Source organism: Sardina pilchardus, chromosome 1, assembly GCF_963854185.1.
Source record: "Sardina pilchardus chromosome 1, fSarPil1.1, whole genome shotgun sequence".
NCBI classification, from domain to species: domain Eukaryota; kingdom Metazoa; phylum Chordata; class Actinopteri; order Clupeiformes; family Clupeidae; genus Sardina; species Sardina pilchardus.
In genome coordinates this window covers 21414742-21437894 of record NC_084994.1, presented here as the reverse complement: position 1 = coordinate 21437894, position 23153 = coordinate 21414742, and the positions used below count along the sequence as shown (strand labels likewise).

General features: G+C 42.7%; 2 protein-coding genes across 3 annotated transcripts in view; both read right to left on the bottom strand.

Annotated features, from left to right (window-relative positions):
- LOC134077182 (complement C3-like) overlaps positions 1–7805 on the bottom strand; it is a 37500-nt gene extending 29695 nt beyond the window's left edge. Inside the window, exons 1-4 of the mRNA XM_062532624.1 lie at positions 7671–7805; positions 4064–4259; positions 3323–3485; positions 2531–2601 (exon numbers count right to left, since the gene is read on the bottom strand). Of these exons, the coding sequence (XP_062388608.1) occupies positions 2531–2601; positions 3323–3485; positions 4064–4259; positions 7671–7747 (507 nt within the window). The 5' untranslated portion in view covers positions 7748–7805. The remainder of the gene's footprint in view (positions 1–2530; positions 2602–3322; positions 3486–4063; positions 4260–7670) is intronic.
- A 621-nt stretch (positions 7806–8426) lies between these two features.
- dennd1c (DENN domain containing 1C) overlaps positions 8427–23153 on the bottom strand; it is a 20363-nt gene continuing 5636 nt past the window's right edge. For both annotated transcript variants that reach the window (XM_062539884.1, XM_062539885.1), the window contains 15 exons: positions 20995–21048; positions 20691–20801; positions 19443–19543; positions 18513–18558; positions 17763–17864; positions 16220–16345; positions 15522–15626; positions 13810–13897; positions 13360–13400; positions 13015–13071; positions 12504–12551; positions 12187–12300; positions 11548–11621; positions 10490–10730; positions 8427–9784 (listed from right to left, as the gene is read on the bottom strand). In XM_062539884.1, the coding sequence (XP_062395868.1) occupies positions 8804–9784; positions 10490–10730; positions 11548–11621; positions 12187–12300; positions 12504–12551; positions 13015–13071; positions 13360–13400; positions 13810–13897; positions 15522–15626; positions 16220–16345; positions 17763–17864; positions 18513–18558; positions 19443–19543; positions 20691–20801; positions 20995–21048 (2289 nt within the window). In that variant the 3' untranslated portion in view covers positions 8427–8803. The remainder of the gene's footprint in view (positions 9785–10489; positions 10731–11547; positions 11622–12186; positions 12301–12503; positions 12552–13014; positions 13072–13359; positions 13401–13809; positions 13898–15521; positions 15627–16219; positions 16346–17762; positions 17865–18512; positions 18559–19442; positions 19544–20690; positions 20802–20994; positions 21049–23153) is intronic.

The window sequence follows — 23153 nt, the reverse complement described above, 5'->3', positions numbered from 1 at the left end:
AACAAACACAACAACTTGATTGCAGTTTAAATTTTTATTGTACGTACAACAAAACGTCACTGTTTTCTGTACTCAGATGTTCTCGTCTGTGTTTGTACCGGTTTGTACTCGTAGGGCAATGTTTATCGTTACCATGACAATGTGTACTTTCAGCCTCGCGCCCGCTCGCGCCGCAAGGGCGCATTTCTATACATCATCGATACGCCCCCCTCACTCTACCCAGAACTGTCCCGGCTGCGTTCCCACCTAAGCGCACCCGGATAACATCTAGAAGTAGTACTAGGGGGCTAGTAGGGTGAGTTCCGGGTATGAAAATACTCGAGTTTTGCGTTCCCACATACAGCCACCCGTTTTATATCCGTTTGACATCCGGATGTCTCGCTCATGTGGGAAAGGGACTTAAAGGCCTATTCGGACGGGATTGGTTTTATGGGGTGACATGAGGTAAAGTAATTATTACTGGGGAATTTAGTCCCGCCCGGACGCGCCATAACGGAGTACGTCCGTGAAATTTACAGCCAGTTTTACCTTCGGTAAAATGGTCCGGAGAAATTACCGTAGGTAATATTAATCCCGTGCGAACGCGACCCTCTGTAAAGATGTCTGTAATATTTTGTCACATCCTGATTTAAAAACAATTCCACCATAGTCTGAATGAAAACGTAACATGCTGTGCAGCTTCTAATAGGACGTTAGCTAGTTTGCCTAATAGCTTAATGTTGTTAGCAATTTCAAACTACTTGTGGCATAACAAAGCTAACGTTCGCTAGTTTAACCAACTTGTGTAGTCTTTGAAATCTGAAAATACCACACGCAACTGACGCAAAGTATAACATGCACGGCGACGAAGATGTGACGGCAGAACGTAAAAGTAGTTACTCCTCCCATGTTAAATAAACTTACAGAGATTGTTAGTCCCGTCCGAATTGGACATTTACAGTACATTACAGAGGTCATGTGAAACCGCATTACTCCACATCCCCCTGTAAAACTAGTCCCGTCCGAATAGAGCTTACTATGTACCAAAATTTTCATTTTGGTACTGAAGGCTGAAACCGAAACGAAACTGCTTTTTTTTTTTTGCAGAGCAAATTTCTGTCAAGGAGGTGCATGAAACTTAGTGGGCATGTACTGTACCCCCGCATGGATAGCGAGGAACCATTGTTTTTCGTTTTGATCCGCCCCCCCAATAATTATCAATAAATGTGCGGCCGCATTTATTAGGCTTCGGTATCTGCCTTAGACCTAAAAGAAATGTCTCTGCCCAGCGAAATAAAGCCCAATTTACGGACATTCTCAATTAGACGAGAACAACAGGTGGCTGTAGCCTATATTCCGTCAGAAACAGATTTTCATTCAAATGAACTGAATTTGAACTAGTTCAAAATTAAAAATGGTGAACTATGAACGTGAACAGTTCACTTTGCACAACACTGGTATACAGTGTCCTCCGAAGATGATTTCCCATTTGGTTAACGTCTTGTGTTTTCCTTCAGTGAACCAAGGTTATACCATGCCATCCACAATTATTTCCACTGCAGGTAAAGTTGACTGAACAGGTATAAAAACAATAAATATTTATCTGAATAAATGTGCTTCCCTTCAAGATGACACTTTTCCTCATTGTTTTCATTGTGGGATTATGATAAGTCACCAAAATATATACCTGTTTTTAGTCAACTTTACCAGGGGTGCCAATAATTGTGTACACACAATCGGGGAATTCTTGTGTATTCTACTTTGTAGTTTGAGCATGCTCACTATGTTTGATGAGAAGACGCGAAAATACAATCCAAGTTGATTTCAGGTGTTACATGGCAACTGGCTTCCTATGTTAACTGGCTTCCTTGATGACTTTCCACGATTGATAACGTTTCTTCGACAGATGTGGCACCTTGACTTGTCAGCTTTCTGATGTAAAAAGGAGACGAACGAATACAAATGCATGATATCTTTAAATGTCAAAATTGGTTGTAGTAGGCTACGTGCACTGGATCATGAATATGCCATCGAAAAATGAATACCTAAATAAAGTAGGCTAATTATAACTCTATGTGGGATTCAAACCACTTATAAATTAAACTGCATGATTGATAGCCCGTCACGCACCGTGAAAGAAGCGTGATGTGTCAAGGTAGCCTACCACATCTGTCGAAGAAACGTCATCAATCGTGGAACGTCATCAAGGAAGCCAGTTGCCATGTAACACAGGCATGCCCAACTTGGTGAGGACAATGTGAGCACAGCAATCACGTCCAATAGAAATGTGTACCATCTATCTATCTATCTATCTATAAATGCAAGGAATGTCTGTCTGTGTGTCACTCTGTCTGTCTGTCTGTCTGTTCCACGCATAACTCTCGAACCACTCATCCGACTGCTCTCAAATTTGGTGGGTGTCAACCTAATGGCACGATTGTGTGCAGTGCCAAATTTCATGTTATACGAACACAAAATGCCACATCTACGGGCTCTGCACTAGTACATAAAATCCATGAAAAAAATATACTGTGCCCAACTGAACACTTACCATAATATCCACTTGGACAGTAGTTTCTGTTGGCCTGAAATCTGGAGCGAGGGCAAAGATCCGATAATAAACTAAAAACAGACATTGGAAAAGAAAGGAGTCAGTGGGTTATAAGGTGTAATGTTCACAATTCACAAATGTAGTTGTGTTGAGTAAATGCAGTTACAAGGAATAGCTTTAAATGTCAAACTCACTCATGATGTGTCGTGATGTGTCACCGTAGCAATTTAGAATCCCAAGTGGAAAACTAATGTGTAGTTTCAATGTTATTTTGATAAAAAGAACGATTCAGAACTTGTCGTTTGTTGTTGTAGGTTCCCGAATATATTTTTTTACAACTTTCAAAATGGCCCCTAATGTAGTCCTATGTCACATAAATATATTTGTAGCCAAAAATACATAAGCCTGCATAATGTACCTTCAAACTGAAATTTAGCACTAAGCTTCCCCCCCGATGTAATGTTATAATTTGATTATTATACGCAAATTGAACTTACAACGGAGTCTGTTCATTTTGTACAGTGCTACTTATAGCTTACTGATTTTCGTACCTCTTAGCCTCATTTTGGTTTACTGATGGCCACTAGGTGAATAAAGTCAAGTGAGACAGCATTATATGAGGTTGTGTAGGATATTATTTTGGGATTACTTCATGGTCCACCTGACTTTTAAAAAGCAGCCTGATTGTGATATTGAAACCAGATGAGACTTTCATATTTATTCATATAACTGAAAGAACGACCCTTCAGGAAGCCCACAGTCACAGTGGCCAGGGCCCTGATAATATCTCACCAGTGGATGAAGGTGTGTATATTGTTTTGTCTGTTTGTAGAAAAATGTATCCACTTTCAAAAGACAGGAGAACCACTTTCTCCAACGCATCCAACACGTTTGGGAAAGTAGCTTTCAGTAATACATATTCTTTTTCAGCACTGTCAAAGCCTGTGGGGGGAATCTGAAGAAAATATTGTCATGAAAGTTCACTGAATACGAAAACATCAGAATAAAAAAACAAACAAATTTCAAACATAGGGAAAAACCCATTAAAGGAAAAGTTTGGAATTTTGGACATAGGGCCTCATTTCCAACTTAGCCGGTGTGATATAAGCCAGTGGAGAACGATTTCAGCACTTTTCATCCAGTCCTTCTACTTGCAGAGTTTGCCAGTGCTAGGTTAGAGCAAGTCAACGGTTTCTTAAGCCTGTACTAAAAACAGTCTTACCCACTCCACAGACTCTGCAATTAGAAGGACTGGATGAAATGCGCTGAAAACAGTCTCCACTGAATTTTACCACACCGGCTATGTTGGAAATGAGGTCCTATGTCCAAAATTCCAAACTATTCATTAAAGAAGACTAAAAGAAGCTAAATTATTTGCAATTTTTTTTTTGTTTGCTCTAGTCACAGTAAACCTATGCAACACACACACACACACAGAGAGAGAGAGAGAGAGAGAGAGAGAGAGAGAGAGAGAGAGAGAGAGAGAGAGAGAGAGAAAGAGAGAGTCAAAGAGATGTCACACAGTGTTCTTACGGTGATTTTTGCAATTTTTCTGAAGTTGTCTGATTTTGTAAGTGTCACGTATGTTTCCACAATGACATCCTTGCTGTAGAATTTGCTGATCGTTATTTTTACTGATAGTTGATCTTGATTCTTGTAGTCCTGGGCTTCCACAAACACATATTCTGGAGTTCCTACCCTCAGGAGATTAGGAGCTGACATCACATATCTGATGCAATATAAACATTATTATTAACTCATTATAGTGAAGACAATTATTCCCTGTGGTCCACATTCACACCAGTTGCTCATAGAGTATAAATTACATATCAAGAAAATGCACAACCCCCACTTTCTGATGATGGCCATCTGCTCTGATAAACCGTTTGCAAGAAAATTAACTTTGACATTGAATTGTATTTACATTCTGGATACAGCTCTGCATCCATCTGCACACCCATTTTTCCTCATGACAAGCTATATATCAAAATAACAGTAGATCTCACTGAATAAGACGATGTAAAGCATGGATTACTCAAGCCGTTTCCAATTTTGAAATTTCAGCATTTTTTTTCCTTTTTTAATATAACTGTTCTACCTGATAAATGTTCTGCAGGTGTGAACTCAAACCCATAGTTTACCCCTCGTATAAAAGTGATAATAGCTGAATCGCAAAGTGAGCCCTGATGACTAAGGACCAAAGACTCACAGGGCCAGATGTACTAAGACAGCGCTACTACCGAGTTTTCGTATGCGCAGAATGCGAACGCTGTGCTTTACTATATTGCGTGGAATTTACTAAGCTGTCACTCCATTACGTTAATTGCGTCCAACACCGCCCGTTCCCGCCCCCTGTAACACGCCAATTGCGCATGCAAAGCTAAACCACAAGCGCAGTTGAATATTGCAACATTAAAAAGAATCAACGTTTAGCGATCATACATGATACAAAGAGATGTCAACGAGCAGCGACAGACAGAGTAGGCCATCCACTTAAAAAATACTTGAACTATTTACTACACGTAGACCAGGGCTATGACTTAATACTTAGTCTAACATATAGAGAAGGGCTATGTCGTGAAAGAGACAATACGATATTACAGAGGCAAACGAAAGTTAAGGTTGCTTTTGACATAGTAGCCTACAATGAAGAAAACTGATGCTCTGAATACTGATTCAGCTGTCTCTAAACGTTTTTCTAAGAGAAGCAGTCAACCGCAATTTGGATTACACCTGCTTTTAGCAGGCGGAAGTTTTTCAACGCAAAATAGACGTGCGCTGTTTTCATATGGCGGAATACTTAATCAATCGCTATTAGCACCTCTCCTCCCCTGTACTTGCGCGTTACACCCATTTTCAGCTGATCCGCCCAGGAATTAATATGCATGACACGGAAAAACGCAAATAGCCATTCTCAGCTCCCACGGCAGGCAGTCTGCGCGTTTCTCTCATTGCGGCCCGTTAATACATATCCTCCCCATGTTTTTACGTGCACGCTACGCCTGAAATGGGCGCAAAACGTTAGTACATCTGGCCCACAGACTTAATTGATCTCAGGTGCTAAGTGAATGAGTGTGTGAGGCCACATGGCCTCAGATAGATACAGACGGTTAGAAGGTTGCCGCCCCCTCTGTGGGGGAAAACATGCTAACATCACACATGAAAGTCAATGGGCTGTTAGCGTTGGCCTGAAGAAGATCCCACTGCGGATTGAAACGTTGCCTTTTATGAAGTAAATATAGTGTATTTTTGGAGCCTACCCAGTGTGCGGACCAATCCATTCCATTATATCTATACTTTTGTCCGGCACCTGGACTATTTCTGTGGATGTGCGCACCCCAACCAAACGCCTTTAACTCGTTAGCAGAACACAAATGTTTTCCCCCACGGGGGGTGTTTCAGCCATGGTTAACACGGTAACTGGGGGCGGTAACCACGATTATGACAAGATGCCGTTTGTACGTATAGGTATTTGGGATTGGGACAGCACTTCACGAAATCACATGTACCTTAGTGATGTTTGATAACAGAGACGTTGCTGACATTTACACCATGCACATGTGTCGCGCTGTTGTTTACCTTTGTAATTTCCGGATTTTCCTATGATCTCCATGGTAAACGTCACAACACTTTGAACTGTGAATAATTCCCTTAAAGAGTCGCTTCACCCCATAACTCCACCCACTTCACATTTCTGAAAACGGCTTTCAAAATGGGCGAGACGTTCTGAAATTTGGAGAGAGAGTGCAGCACTGCTGCAACCAATCAACCATGGTGATTTCGTGTCAATCTGGGAATGAGTGCTGCAGACATGGCTTCTCACAGGTAGGCTAATCAGGGCAGCAGGTGTTGGGGCGTTTCAGTCCTAATTTGTAACGACCCGGTGACGTAGTGTCGGACTAGGAGTGCAGGACAACGTCAGCATTCCAATAGTATTTTGGACCAACATGCCATGGCATGTTTTCAAACGGTAGTATGCGCGAGAGAGCAATATCTCCAATACAAAATCAGACGAAATGTTACTTTTGTCGAGAAACACATTTTTGTCAATATTAACCCTGGTAATAGTACAGTTCACCACTTATGAGTATTTTCAATCAATCAACAGCTCAAAAAACCTATTTTAGGGTGCAGTGACCCTTTAAGCCTACCTTACACTGACAGACGTTGCTAAGATTTGGGAAAGATTCTTGAAAGATTGTAAAGCTTGAATAAAAGTCATTCATTAAAAGATGACAATCTTTCAAGAATCGATCCCAAATCTTGTCAAAGTCTGTCAGTGTAAGGTAGGCTTTAGGTGACGTCTGCACTGATGCAAACTACTGTACTCAAACCTTCACGCCCATTGAAATTCGACATTAGGCGTGTTCAAGATGGCTGCGCAGCACAAAAACTGCGCAGGTGGTTAAAAATCTGTCCACGATGGTCTAGATGGGTGTTTTTTCGACTCGGCAGTCGGTATCACATGGCCTCAACTTATCACGGGAGCAAGGCATGGCCAGGCGGCTGCTCAGCAGTGGCGCAGCAGCCCAAAAGGTACTGCGGAGCGCTGCGGAGCCTAGACCCTGCCTTCATGACGTCAGGTCTGTGCCCTAATTGGCTTTTACATCCCTGACGTATGTGCAGGTGTTTAGGTGCCTCCTCATATCCACAAGGGTCCGTGCGGGTCCGTGCCTCGTCACATGGTCAAGTCTAGACTACGGGAAGTAGAGAGTGTACAACTTCATAGCAGCGTTTATATCCCCTCCCCTGCTGACACCGGCAGCTCTCGCTGCTGCAAGAGGTCATTTGGAGTTGAACTTGAACGCGCCTGATGGGAAGAGCCCTAGCCCTTACGAATTTCGCCATAACGCGCACCAAAGTCTGTGAATCTGGACATTGGGATTGGGCCAATGTAGGTTACTGATCTGACACTAATCTGTATTTGACATCTAAAATCATTTAAATGATTATACAATCTGAGTTGAATTAAGGCAAACATGCGAACTATTAGTTATACACCAACTCAAATACTACACTAACATGAACATCCTGAATAAATGTAGTATGTTAACGTGACAGAATAATTAAGAATGTCTTAGTAAGTGTAGGTCTGTATGCAGTCGTGAATAAACCATAAATATGACAACAGTCGACTCACAGTGGGTTACAGGTTGAGAGAGCGGGGAGAGAGAGAGCCACGGCGGCCACACACACCACCACCAGGTCCACACGCATCCTGGCACGGTCCTGGATCAGCTGGTCTGAGACTTCTATCGTTGTCTATCTCTTGCAGGGTCTGGGATGAAAATGCCTCTCTAAACGTTAGTGCTGCTGTCCAGAACTCACTCCCACCTATGGGACCAATAGAGGTCTGTGTTTGTTTTTGCTGTGCGGTGGGGTTGGGGCAAGAAGTCACGTAGAGCTGCTGGGAAGGGCATTGGCCATTCTAATATTTTCTTTGGAAACTAAACAAACAATAATAAAACGCTGTAGCATTATGTCTTGTGCGTATGTGCATGCGTGCAAAGGTGGGTTTTTTTGTGTTTCTACGTTTTTTAAATGTTACTCAGCAAAATTTGTCCTGTGTTCCATTAACTGTCTATTCTTTATTCACACTTACAGAGACACTGCTAGATCTGGAGATGGGACTCAAAGTGAGTTGCCCATAGCAATAACCACCAAGAAGGGGCACTCACGCTTCAACTTTGCTTTGTGTGACCAGAAAAGAGGAATGCATTTGACTGTCGCCAGTCTGGGGCACCGGGGGGGGCGATGACCGAGTGTGTTTGCAGTGTGGTGAAACAAAGTGGCAAGCTGCCACTCCTGACTTAGACATTGCAATGCAATATGTGTGGTGTAAAACAAAAAAAGAAGAAACACATGCTTCAAATTTAAAATGTTTCTAACAGACTTTATTAAAAGGCATTATAAATTCAGAGAGTCTCATCAGTTCAGTCTCATCAAACCAAACACCCATACAGTTCCACAGGTCATCAAATCAAACATCCATAGTTCCTGAGGTGTACAGCTCTACTGGTTGTAGAACACCTACTGGCAAAACAAGTCATTGCACCTCACAGGACTCCAAAGTCAGAGCATTTTGACAATTCCACTGGCTTCATATCATTAGGTCAGTACATCAAGTGATAAAACCTCTCCTTTCACTTGCAGGCCACTATAGGAAGGCAGGCAGCACAGGACATTCCATCTTTTATGGATCCAATAAACATTAATACTGATTCCTCTACATCAGTGGACTCACATCATTTGGCACGTGAGACCCAGTCGATTTCAATGTTCAAATCTCTTCTTCAGCTCGGAGACCTTCACTGGAGGCGCGTCCTGGGGATCTTCCGTTGTTGTGCTGGCACGATCAGGCAGGAGGCCGTTAGCTGAATGTGGCACGGTCTTCCTCAGCGCGGTGTCCCAGCCTCGGGGCCCAGCGCCGGGCTGCCCTTGCTCAGGCGAGCCCCTGGTCTGGGCCCTCCCTGTGTGGAGGTCCCGGACCTGGAAGCGCTCCATGGCGGACATGACCCTCGGAGAAGAGGAGCTGCATCTCTCTTTGGCATCCACCATTGTCCTTTGACCAAGTGGACTTTTAGGCATAGTGGGTCTCTTCTCCTCAGAGGTGGATCCCCCAAGGGCACCGCTGGCTCCCTTCTCCCCAGATGTGAGCCTGTTCCTCTGGGTAGAGTCAGGAGGCGAGAGCCCTGGATCTTCAGACCGGCCCTCAGTTTCTGGTGTGACTTTGCTGCTACCTACCAGGACCACTGATTCGTGACGCTCTTCAGGCCTTGGTTGATCTCCTCCTCCTCCTCCTCCTCCTCCTCCTCCTCCTTCTCCATCTTCCATTCCTCCGTTCTTCTCCTGTGCTCCCATTTCATAATTTTCTTCCTCACTGTCCTTCTTCTTTTTCTTCACCTGTTGCATCCCATCCACCGCTCTGTCCATCTCTCCCTCTGCCTGGGGAAAGTTGGTCACCACAAGGTGATCCTTTGACTCCACCCTAACGGTACCCCCCTTCTCTCCAACGATCCCCCCTCCCTCAGCACTCAAGTGATTGTCCTTTGGTGTCGGCCAACGGGCCACGAGATCGTCCTTGCGGTCCTGCTCCTGATTGGTCGTGGCATCTTTCGTATTTCCTTTCCGGGTGAGCGACGCCTCCTCCTGCCCCTCCTCCTCTTCCTCTAGCCCCTCCCCCCAGCTTCGCAGGCTGCCACTCCTGTCCATGGATTGGTTGAGACTCTCCTGGCTGGGTGTGGCCAATGATGACTAAGCAAAACCAAAACAGAGACATTAGTCACTATGTCAGAACCTGCAAAAAGGTTCTGTGCAAAGAATTCTCTGCTGTAGGATTCTATGTAAAACTAATTGTGAGCCATACATTTAGAAAGTAAACAACCTAGGCCCTAGTATCTTTAGAATTATGAAATTATGAATTATTTCAATTATGAAATGAAGAATTTTCCAATGTATATATTATTCATATTATATATATGTAGTAAGTATATATTAATGGTGTATTTTTAGGTCAGCTGATTATCTGAAATAAAGACCTTTTGCGTTCATGGGTGGCCGATTCCTGCCCGTAAAATAACCAGTGTGTAAATTATTGTTGTTTTGAGACTCTCTGAATGTAGATGAGTGGCATGCCAAACCTCACCTGAGCCTCACTCTTGGAAGATTACCTGAATGCATGAAATCAGGAACCTGTCTGTAAAACACCCTGTGTATGTGTGTGTGTGTGTGTGTGTGTGTGTGTGCGTGTGTGTATGTGTGTGTGTGTATGATAGATTGCTGAACTGCTTTAATCTACTGGATTATTCAAGAGATTTGATTCCTAATGTAACTTGACATGTAAAGTGGAATCAAATAAAGTACATCAAATGTGTGTGTGTGTGTGTGTTCGGTCTTTTCGAAAACCCCTTTGTCTGCACACGACACGAGCCACAAGTCCACAGGCGGCAACTCTCTCACCCGCGAGATGAAGTCGGCGCTGCTGTCGGGGCCGAACAGGTCGAGGCTGCGCGTGGCGTAGAGCAGGCCGCGCTCGCTGGAGCTCTGGGCGCTGAGCGTGTCGAAGATCTCCCCCAGCAGGTCCATCTCCTCCGGGTCAGGCAGCGGCGGCGGCGACTCCGGCTCCTCCTCCTCCAGGTACAGGTGGAACCGCGCGTCCTCCCCGTAGGCAGAGCTCTGCTCAGCAGACCCCGCTAGCAACCTGCGGTGGAGGAAGGAAGAGTGTGTGTGAGTGAGTGAGTGTGTGTGTGTGAGTGTGTGAGTGTGCATGTTAAGAGTGAGTGAGTGAGTGTGTGAGTGTGTGTGCATGTTAAGAGTGAGTGAGTGAGTGAGTGAGTGAGTGTGCATGTTAAGAGTGAGTGAGTGAGTATGTGTGCATGTTAAGAGTGAGTGAGTGAGTGTGTGTGCATGTTAAGAGTGAGTGTGTGAGTGTGTGTGCATGTTAAGAGTGAGTGAGTGTTGAGTGTGTGTGCATGTTAAGAGTGAGTGAGTGTTGAGTGTGTGTGCATGTTAAGAGTGAGTGAGTGAGTGAGTGAGTGAGTGTGTGTGAGTGCATGTGTGAGTGTGTGAGTGAGTGTGTGTGCATGTTAAGAGTGAGTGAGTGAGTGAGTGAGTGTGTGTGTGTGTGTGCATGTGTGAGTGTGTGAGTGAGTGTGCATGTTAAGAGTGAGTGAGTGTGTGTGCATGTTAAGAGTGAGTGAGTGAGTGAGTGAGTGAGTGTGTGTGTGCATGTTAGAGTGAGCGAGTGTGTGTGTGTGCATGTTAAGAGTGAGTCAGAGAGTGAGTTGATTTTAAAGGCACAACAGCGCCCTCTGCAGTTGGGGCATGTCAACACAAAGTGAGTTGATCTGTTGGTCAAAAGGTTTTACAAAAATTCTATTGGATATTTTAAATCCACATAGTTACCAATACGGGGTCTTTTGTCAACTTCAAGTAAGGGTGTGTTTTAAATATATAATACAGAAACAATTTGAAAGAACTGCACTCTCTCTCTCTCTCTCTCTCTCTCTCTCTCTCACCCATCCTCCCAACTGGGCTTGTTTCTGTCTCCGTGGTGATCCATCTGTTTACGGTTGGGTCGACGGGGACGAGACTGACAAGAGCACAGAATTGAAATCAACAAAACGTTCATACAGTTCATAAAGTGAATTTTTTTTGGCAATGAATAATGCATCGTAAATCAATAAACGTTCTTCCTTAAAATACAGGGAGATAAAGTCATAAGTATTCACACTTCTATGTTTAATTCCATAGAGGCAGCACGATTTTTATTTCATGGATCCAAGATACTATGCATCCTGATCAAGTTCCCTTGGCCTTTAGAACTAAAATTGCATTGGCATGGTGTTTTGTTCTGTGTTCATTTAGCCTATTAGCCTGTTTGATGCTCATTGAGCTCATTACAAATCAAACCAGCTACAAGGCTAACTGAACAAAACACCATGCCAATCTCTAGGTACTGTATATGGTGAAGGGTGTGTGATGATGTAGGACTATTTTAGTTCCAAAGGTCAAGGGAACTTTATCAGGATGCATAGTATCCATGAAATAAGTGCCATTTAAAAAGTACACAGTTTAACACAGCAGACAGACATGTTGCAAGTTATAAAATAACAACACAATATAATAACAATGCATTAATTAAATAATTAACTTACCCGACCAAAGTGCTGTGTGATTGGCAGGCGGTCCTGTAAGCAATCTGATTGGGCGCGGCGATGAGTCCCTGTCATAGACCCACCTCTCTGGAGGTGGCAGACTTCATTGGAGTCCTGAAGAGTGCCACACACACACAAACACACACAAACACACACATACACACACACACACACACACACACACACACACACACACACACACACACACACACACACACACACACACACATACACACATACACATGTACACGTTTCATGAGCTGAACCATAGAAGACACAAATGTATTTATGTGAAAAAATAACTTTGGAATTTTCACCTTGGAAGACAGGATATTCCTCAGTCCAAATTTATTATGGCTTTTGGCCTAGAGGAAAAAAAGAACATTGGTTGCATTTTTGTTAAATGATTGATTGATTGATTGATTGATTGATTGATTGATTATTAAGAGGGTTTTGCAGCCTGGGAACTTTCGGCAAATTTGGGATTTGCTCCGCAGGTCCGTCTGGCCAAGATGTCATTGAAGCCCATTTACAATGTCCCTAAAACACCGGCACCCAAATACGACTGCTAATCTGGCATGGATATGTACAGTATGTCTTCGTCATTGAGTAAACAACTGCACTTAAAACCTTTAACATTTTTAAATCACTTTCATTTTAATTTCACTGTTAGTTGCGCCCCTGCTGGAAGTTGTAAGCCAATGACCCTTTTCCAGATCCACTTCCAATTGGGCAATTGTGAAAGTCTGGGCGCTCCAGGCTCAGTGTTTATCTCAGGGTTTACACCAGTGCTACAAGGAGGAAACTGACATGACGGGACAAACTCACACTCTTGTACATGTGGGCTTTGGACTTCACTGTCAGCAGGAGAGCCCCACCTCCTTTCTATAAGAGAGTATATAATAACAATATAACAACAACAACAACAATGATGAAAATAATAATAATAATAATAATAATAATAGTAATCATAATAAACATAAACAATCAGGGTACAGGTAAGTGTAAAGTAGAGGTAAGAGTAAAACAACCTCACAAAATGGATTAATTAGAAACAAAAAATGCTTCATAGACATTAATGTTGGATTACTTTGGAGCAGACATGTTGTTTTATTTTATAGTTCAAGTGGACTTAACAGGATCAAGACCTTAGGTGGAATTTCTCACACGTACCTTCAGATTGCCCATCCACTGCTGGTAGGACTTGTGATTTGCTGGAGGAGGGATGCAGGCAGAATAGAGATATGAGAGTTTCATTGGCCACACATTACATAGCACAATTACAGAGCACCCACTCTCTCTCTTGCTCTCAATGTCTGTCTGTTTCATACAGACACTCAGACACAGACATAGACACAGACAGACAGACAGACAGAGAGACACACACACACACACACACACACACACACACACACACACACACACACACACACACACACACACATAAACATACACAGACACACACATACACACACACCCACACACACACACACACACACACACACACACACACAAACATACACAGACACAGACACAGACACAGACACAGACACAGACACACACACACACACACACACACACACACACACACACACAAACATACACAGACACAGACACACACACCTGCTGCGCAACACTGAAGGATTTCCTCCTCGTAAAGGTCGTCAGGCTCCTGTCCCTTGTTTAGCTGCTCCAGACGGCTGTCGATGAACTGGGAAGAGAGGCGGCAAACATCCTTCATTTACTGTCACAACAAGTCTATAGCTCTAAAGATATATTTGAACTACCACAACATTCTCATACGAATGCATATATGAGTACAAGATCTCTAAAACTATTTTCTAAATGTAGAATCAAATTATAGTGCATTTACAGATTTTGAAGCGAATGAACTCCTGACACCAAACAACTTTGACAAGATTCAGAAAATATTCTAGATAGGATTGTCTCTTAAGCTTTACTCAAAGCTCATAGCTTTAAGACGACAATCTTTAAAGTATATTTTCTAAATCTTGTCGAAGTTGTTTGGTGTAAGGAGGCCATAAGATGCTGTGAAGACTGAAGACTAAAGAGTCCATGTGCAAAGCTGAACTCGCATGCATGAAATTATATATTCCTATAATTTCTTCCATCAGGTGGCAGTATTGCACGATGAGCCATAGACCTCTGAAGTTCGCCTACATCAAAGAACCAAAGCTGCCATCTTTGCCCATATAAGGAGATCTGGGGGTTAATTGAAGCTAACGACCAAGTTAGCTCTGGGGTAGCAAACATTTAAAGCCTACCTTATACTGACAGACTTTGACAAGATTTGAGAAAGATTCTTGAAAGATTGTAGTATTTTAACTAATGCCCTCATTCAAGCTTTACTCAAAAGACTACAATCTTTCAAGAATCTTTCCCAAATCTTGTCAAAGTCTGTCAGTGTAAGGTAGGCTTGTAAGGTACAGTAGTTGCCATCTTAATGTACCGAAGATCACAGGAGCCACTCGAAGGCAGAGGACACAAGTGTGTTGAACAAAACATCTGTATTTCAGTTATCTTCATCCCCGCAAGAGATTAACAGGTGCGATCATTCAAAATCCCCATGTTATTTTCCCATAGGAAAAATCACAAGATGCCGGATCTCAAAGATGGCAGTTTTTGTGTAGCATAACTTCAGAGGTCTATTGTGTTCTTCAGCATTACTCACATTTTGGTGACCAGATTTAGGCCGTCCCCACTAACCAACAGACACGTCCTTAGAGGATTTTAAGCTTACATAATAACAGCCTTTTTTAATATCAACCCTCCATTTACAATAAATTGTAAAACTGTAATTGTGAAGCATGTCTAGGACAAAACTTTACTTCACTGTGTTAAATAAGAGCAGATATGTTTTGTCTGCACATACAGGCTGAAGGGCTAACACATCCCGAACAATATAAATAGAAGGAAAAGGAAAGAGAAACGAGCAACATGAGAAATACATGGCTACTTGGTGTGGTTAAAAAAATCTGAATTATTTAAAGTGTAATTTCTTAAATGTATCAGTGTAACTGTATTCTCAATACCACCCACTTCAATAGTAACTGTAGATTTAAATACAATTACTCATATTTTGTATTTTAAATACGTAATCCAGTACGTGTATCATTAATACAGTGTAGTCAATTTCCTCATCCGACCCAACGTGTATGTATGTGTGTGTGTGTGTGTGTGTGTGTGTGTGTGTGTGTGTGTGTGTACGTGCGTGCGTGCGTGCATACAGTATGTGTGTGTGTGCGTGTGCGTCTGCGTGTGTGTGTTTGTGTGTGTGTGTGCGTGTGTGTGTGTGTGTGTGTGTTGAAGCTGACCTGTTTGAAGAACTGCAGGTGTATCGCACTCTCCAAAAACTGCCTCATGACAGAGGACTTGTGGTTCAGGAAGGACTCCTCACTGAAAGAGAAAACGCCCTCCTCCTACACAGGAAGAGGAGGAGGACAGGGAAGATGGAGGAGGAGGAGGAGAGGAGGAAGAGGAGGAGGAGGAGGAGGAGAGGAGGAAGTAGAGGAGGACAGGGAAGATGGAGGAGTCAAACCTAGTCAAACCTACTTTAACCTTGAATCACCACATACTGTAAACAGTAAAACCATTTGAATCTGCCAATATCAAACCTAGTCATATACACATGGCTTGTTGTGGACTGTTACCTCAGTGGCAATATCAAACCTAGTCATATACACATGAGGTGCGTTCAAGTTCACGAACATAGGCAAATGTTTGCAAACGCTTGCAAACAGTACTCCATTAGCCTTGAGTTTTTGGCGAACGTTTGCTAACAATTGCAAACAGTCTGAGGAGGTAGTGCTCCGCGAACATACAGTGGAACTGGATGTGAGTTTGACGAACACAACAATGCTGTTAGAATGGAATGTTAACACCAAATCGTTCAAATTGAACTGTTCAAAGAAAACATGTTCACTGCGAAAATTTGAACGCACCTATGGCTTGTTGTGGACTGTACCTGAGTGGCAATATCAAACCTAGTGATATGGCTTGTTGTGGACTGTACCTCACTGTAGAGTACGGCGTCTCTGTAGCCTCCGAAGAGCACTGCCTGAGCTCGGAGAAAGGCCCGAGCCACGCCACAGCCTGGGGATGCAGACTGCTTCTTAAGACGCACCTTCAAGGCTGTCACCTGTATCCGCACACACACACACACACCACACACACACACACACACACACACACACACACACACACACACACACACACACACACACACACACACACACACACACACACACACACACACACACACACACACACACACACACACACACACACACAAACAAACACACGCACACACACACACACACCAAATTGACAAATGACCATTACAGTAATTTCCAGCATATAAGCCGCATTGTGTATAAGCCGCAGGACAGTGTTTTATGCAGTTAAAAGAAACAAAACTATATTAACACCATATTAACTGCCCCCTATATTAACCTCATAGCTGAAGAAATTTTGCTAAATCAAAGTATAAGCCGCGGCTAACAGTCGGGAAATTACAGTACTGTTTGTTCTATCAGCCATCTCTGACTATCTATGTTGATACATACAGTAGGGGCTTTCTCAACATCCCTCCTCGATCCTCGATGTTCGGTCCTTTAGGCTCGTTCCCACTGATCTATAAAGAAAACTGGATGGACTATCCCACTGTTGCCGCCCCATCATTTTATCTAGATCAGTGGGAACGAGGACCGAGGAAGAAAGGGAGGACAGATAAAAAGACGAATGAGAGGGACCCACAGACTACCATATCTATGACACTCATGGTATTTTAAGGCCCCACCATCGACTTCAAGACAACACTGTGACTGTGGACATCAAGGCATCTGACCCTAACCCTAACCCTAACCCTAACCATTGCCTAACTCTAGTGTCTTCTATGCATCGCTGCCTGGAAGATGACGTTGGGGGCTTAATATTGACGGTGTATTTCAGTAAAAATACAGTGGAGGAGAGCGGCTTCCTCATTTACATTTACAAGCAGCCCGTAAACACGCTATACAAACACATGTAAACAAACTAGGGCTGTCAAAATAACTGATTAATTTAGATCAATTAATTTGAGATAAAATAATTGATTAAAAAAATGAACGCCGATTAATCGATGACCTTTGACCCGGAGCCATTCTAGTCAGTAACCATTAGACCGTAAAATGGGGAGACGAGAATGTGCTGCCTGGATCATTGATTGGAACATTTACTTTAAAAAAAACGGCCTGACGGTGTTAAAAAGAAAGTGTTGATTAAAACAAAGTCCTCTGCAATGTCTGCAGCACAGAATTTGAATATCACTGGAGTTTTCGTCAACTCTTAAGTACCACATTACTGCAAAGAAATAGTGTTGACATTGCGATTTTGCGATTACATTTTATATGCGATTAATTTAGATTAATTAATCACAGAGTATGTAATTAATTAGATCAAAAATTGTAATCGATTGACAGCCCTAAAACAAACACATATGTATACACACACACACGCACACACACACACACACACACACACACACACACATTTTTAAATTAGAGAGACAATCCTACCACATCAGGCGGAATCCTCTTCAGGTCGTCGTAGGGGGTTTCCATGGTGTTGGTGTCCACATTCAAGATGACTACATCCTCCAGGGCACGACTTTTCACCCTCTGTGACACAGAAGAGGTTCAAACTTCAAGCCCCAGTGTATTCCAGTGTGGGTGTGGTAACATGTGTGGGTACTTAGTTAGATAGGTCAGTAGGTAGTCAGTTAGAAAGCAGCTTTGTTAGTTTGCTTTTGTCTGAATCACACACACACACACACACACACACACACACGCACACGCACACGCACACGCACACACACACACACACACTTGATGGTCATTTTGATATCACAAATGAATGATGACCCAGTCAACCCATACTCTCATTGTCTCTCCACCTCATGGCACACCTTGCCCCTGTCATTATTTACTGTAAGAAAGCCTTCAGCAAAGGGCTGTTCACACCAAGAATGATAACTACAAGGGCAAAGAAAAAGGATACTGTATATAGGAATCTTACAAGCTTATATCAATGGCAACGTGCACACATAAACTATAATGATAATGGCATGAAGAACGATATCAAAAAGCTGACAGCCAATCAGAATCCATAAAAAAAAACCCTGTACAATAATGTTCATCAACACAACGAGAGACCTTTAACGTTGGTTTGTGTGGATGCTCATACCGCTGCCGTTACAGTTATCGTTGCAGCTATCCTTCTTAGTGTGAACGTCTCTTACTGTAAGAGGTGTATTGCAGGCTTCATACCTCAGTCAGGCTGGAGTGGACTCCTATCAGGTAGGGCATGGGAGCACTGCAGGGCAGGAGAAAGACACAGTCAAACAGAGTCTGCATCTGTGTTCATCATGTGTGTGTGTGCATATGTGTGTGTGTGTGTGTGTGTGTGTGTGTGTGTGTGTGTGTGTGTGTGTACATGTGTGTGTGTGTGTGTGTACATGTGTGTGTGTGTGTGTGTGTGTGTGTGTGTGTGTGTGTGTGTGTGTGTGTGTGTGTGTGTGTGTGTGTGTGTGTACATGTGTGTGTGTGTGTGTGTGTACATGTGTGTGTGTGTGTGTGTGTGTGTGTGTGTGTGTGTGTGTGTGTGTGTGTAGCTCTATGGTATTTTAAGTCCCCAACATCGTCTTCCAAGCAGCGCTGTCGTCGTTGACTTAAAGGCACGTAACCCTAACCCTAACCCTAACCCATGTCTAAATCTAGCGCCTTCCAGGCAGCGCTACCTTGAAGACAATGCTGGGGGCTTAAAACACCAACAAACATGTATGTATGTGTGTGTGCACTCATATGTGCGCCTGTGTGTGTGTGTGTATATCTGTGTATGTGTGTGTGTGTGTGTGTGTATGTGTGTGTGTGCATGCGCCCATTTGTGTGTACGTGTATGTGTGCGTGTGTGCGCACGCGTGTGTGTACGTGTGTGCACACGCATATGTGTGTGTGTGTGTGTGTGTGTGCGCGCACGTGTGTGTATGTGTGGTGTGTGTGTGCGCACGTGTGTGGTGTGTGTGTGTGTGCACGGCTGCACGCATAATGTGTGTGTGTGTTTGTGTGTGTGTATGCGCATGTGTGTGAGCCTGTGTGTGTGTTAGTACAGTACGTGTGTGTGTGTGTACAGTGCGTGTGTGTGTGTGTGTGTGTGAGTGTGTGTGTGTGTGTGTGTGTGTGTGTGTGTGGTGCTCTCACCAGCAGTAGTCCAGCAGGTGGGGCGGCAGCACGGGGATGAAGATGTGCTGCCAGTACATGGGGTAGAGGATCCCACTGCAGGCGTGCACACACGCCGTGAGCTGCAGGACACAGCACAGCAGATCATTCATTTGTTTGTTTATTTAAAAGGGACAATGCACATCAATTGACATTCTTTGTTTACACTCAAAACGTAAACGTGCCAGAGTTAGCAAAAGAGCTCATTTTCATCTGTAGTCCCTTGGCAGGTCGACACATCATCACAATACATTAATAAAAAAGAATACAGGAAAGATAGAGAGCAAATTAGGTGAGAAAACAGATAGAATAGATACAAAGAATTGCAGTCAGTGCAATCAGTGCTCAGGGAACCTTTATTCTGCCCAATCCGAATTTAGAGAATCCTTCCTGCTCCTGGCCAACCAGTATGGAGGGCTTATCCAAGCCAATCAGCCTTCAGAGATCTCAAATCCTGACCAACTAAATTTAGGCTACTCCTGATCCTGGCGAATCAGTGCTAATGGAACCCTAATCCTAGCCAATCAGGGCTATTGAAACCCTGATACTGGCCAGTCATGTACACATCAGTATGTAGAATCCTGATCCCCACCAATCAATGCCAATGAAGTATTCCTACCACCCAATCATCAAACTGAAACAGTTATTATCTATGGATGGATCTTAGCCCAAATTCTTCCAAAAGGAAGGACCAAAATATTAAGTAAGTGGACCAAATGTTATGTTTTTTTTACATAAAATTGAAAAGTGTCATTTTTGTCAGTGTGCCACTGCCTCAGACAGCTCTCCATTTAATTGTAGGGTGGCCAGACATTTCAAGGGACAGTCCCCGTTTTTGGCTCCCTGTCCCTGGGAAAATACAGAAAAACTACCTACAGTATGTCCCCGTTTTTTGAAGATAAAACTTGTATGTATTTCAAGCAAATTGATAGTGAAACTGAAATGCCTTTTTTCCTAATTTTTGGTAGCCTGGTCATACCAAACCCTCGTACTATCGTACAGAGGGTCTGGACCTAATCCATTCAATCGATTTCAGGCTTGAGGCGTGAACTCTGTTGAAGTTTGAAACGATTGGGCCTGATTTTACCCAATCGTTTGGTTGTGGCATAGAGACTACAACGTGCATATGCTCGACGTCATCGTTAACACCCGATTCCCCCATTTGCTGATTGGTCCGTATGGAATGGGGGGGGGGGGGGGGGGGTGGGGGGGGGTGTACGTTGATCTAACCGTGCTGAGTTTACTGCTGTAGATGAGGATGCGTCTCTCAAACAGCATGCTGGCATAGAGCTGAAGCAGATTCCCCACATCTACTGCCACCATCAGCTCTGTCAGGTTCCTCTGTCAGACAGACAGACACACACACACACACACACACACACACACACACACACACACACATACACACACATATATATAATGTACATCTGTATTTTAAATCATGAATGACCATGATACTTTACTGTACTTTCGGTACATTCCTAGAATACATTTAGTGTAACCATTTATATTTCAACAACTGAGGGGGACTCACACTCTCTGGAATGGATGGCAGGCTCTTGGGGTCTGGAGTGATGAAGTATGGGATCTGAAAGATTATTACAGTTTTTTCCAATCGTATACACACTAAAATTAAGGTTATCAGACAGTTAACAATACTTAACACTTAAGAAGCAAAACACCTGCGCAGAGCAGTACAACATTAAGCACAAATTCAGCTTCACACTTTTTGCAAAACATTACACACAGTGAATGTCAAAACGTAAAACACATTTTAACACCTTAGACACAGATAAAGATTGTTAGGTACTTCCTTCTCATTACAAAGCCCTGGCTTGCCATTGACCACACTAATGAACAAATTGAATAATCACATCTACCAGGTGTGTAAGCACACATGTGCAAAATTGAAAACGCAGCACTCAGGTGTGTTATGTTCGATCCTCGAGGGGCGTTCCCACTGATCTATAACTAACACTGGATAGACTATCCCATTGTTTTTCGCCCCATTATTCTTTATGTCGATCAGTGAGGATCAAGGCCCGAGGAGCGAGGGAGGATGTATAAAAGCCCAAATGAGAGGCACCCATAGCCTGTGATGTGGATGAACTCTCATGGCTTGATCCAGCTAGACGGAGAGATGATTAGAGTATTACGTATTGTTGTTACTTGTTTGTATTGTTGCTTTAGTTTTTCTTCAGTGACTGTAAGTGTACAGTACTTTTCATTTGTGGACACATTTTTATTTTTCTACATTTTACAGTTGTAAGAACTATAATTTTGCCATTTTCTGTTGATTGACTTGTCACTGTAACTGAACATATGGTACAGTGAAAGAAATAAATATTGTCTGCAGCATCAGTTTTGTGCATTGCTTGATGAGGGTTCATCAAAATATTTTTGTAATCTAAATTGTCCTAATGCTCTCAAACAATATGTCTGAATAAGATCCATATTTTGGAAGATGGTTTTTACAGATGTGTTTTGAATTTATTGTGTTGGTGTGTATAAGATAGCGACAGTGTGGAATCATTGAAAGAATGTGTTAGTGATATGAGAACAGTATAAGGTTTTATCAATGTGTTTATTGTTTTGACAGAAATATTTAATTTTGCTAACAATCTGTTATGTTCTGCTGATTGGGTGTTATGTTTGGTTAATTGTGTGATGTGTTTAGACAAAAAGAGCCCCGTTTTCAAAATTGTGTGTAAACGATTGGAAAAAACTGTAATAGCAGTGGCAGACAACAAACAGTTTATAAACAGAAGTAGTAGTAGTAGTAGAAGTAGTAGTACTAGTATAATGTTCCTGTAGTTTACAGCAAACTTTACAAAAAAACACAAACACGTGTATAGAGATACGTACAGTATAGTACATGACAATGTGTTATGAGATCAAAACAGAATGCAAAGCAATGTAGTTAGACACAATTAGAAATGCAGAGTTAGAGAGGCACAATTGTCCGTCAAGAAAGGAGGCACAGGACACCGCAAAAAGGGAAGTGTTCAGGTGTAAAAAACATCACCTATTTCCTCCTTTTTATCATTGTCACAATCATATGAAGTTTATTTCTATCTCACATATCAGCCATATGCTCTAAAAAATATCCTATAATCAAAAGAGCAAAGCCTCTCATTGTGCTTTTTTTCTATATCAACATTCATTGAAAAACACCAACAGCTATAATACTTTAAACAAAAGCCACTGACCCACTGAATTTTCTGAAACAGCATACATCAACAATGCAAACAAGAACCAAAATTGTCACCGAAAAGACTTCAAACAGAAGCCATCAGTATTTCGGCTGTAAATAGTTTTGTCTAGTTAGTTTTAGATGTGTTAATAGTTCTGTGTTCCAGGTTGTTAGGTATGTGTAAATACTTTTTATGTTCCTGTTTGTTCTAGGTGTGTAAATAGTATGTTAGTTAGTTCTCATCGATATGGAGCAGAGTCGGGCCCAGGTTCATTCAGCTGTGTTTGTTGCCTAGAGGCGACAAGCCACAATTCTATATGTGTTGACTTGGTGACTAGCCACGATACGTGAGAGATTTACAACTATTATTAGATTTAGCTGGTCGGGTGCTGAGCAACTGAAGCAACTGTCTTTTATCGAGTCTGGGGGATGGATGGAGTGGTTAGCATTGCTGCCACTGACTGTTTTAAAGTTTGAGGAACATTAGCAATAAACTGAAC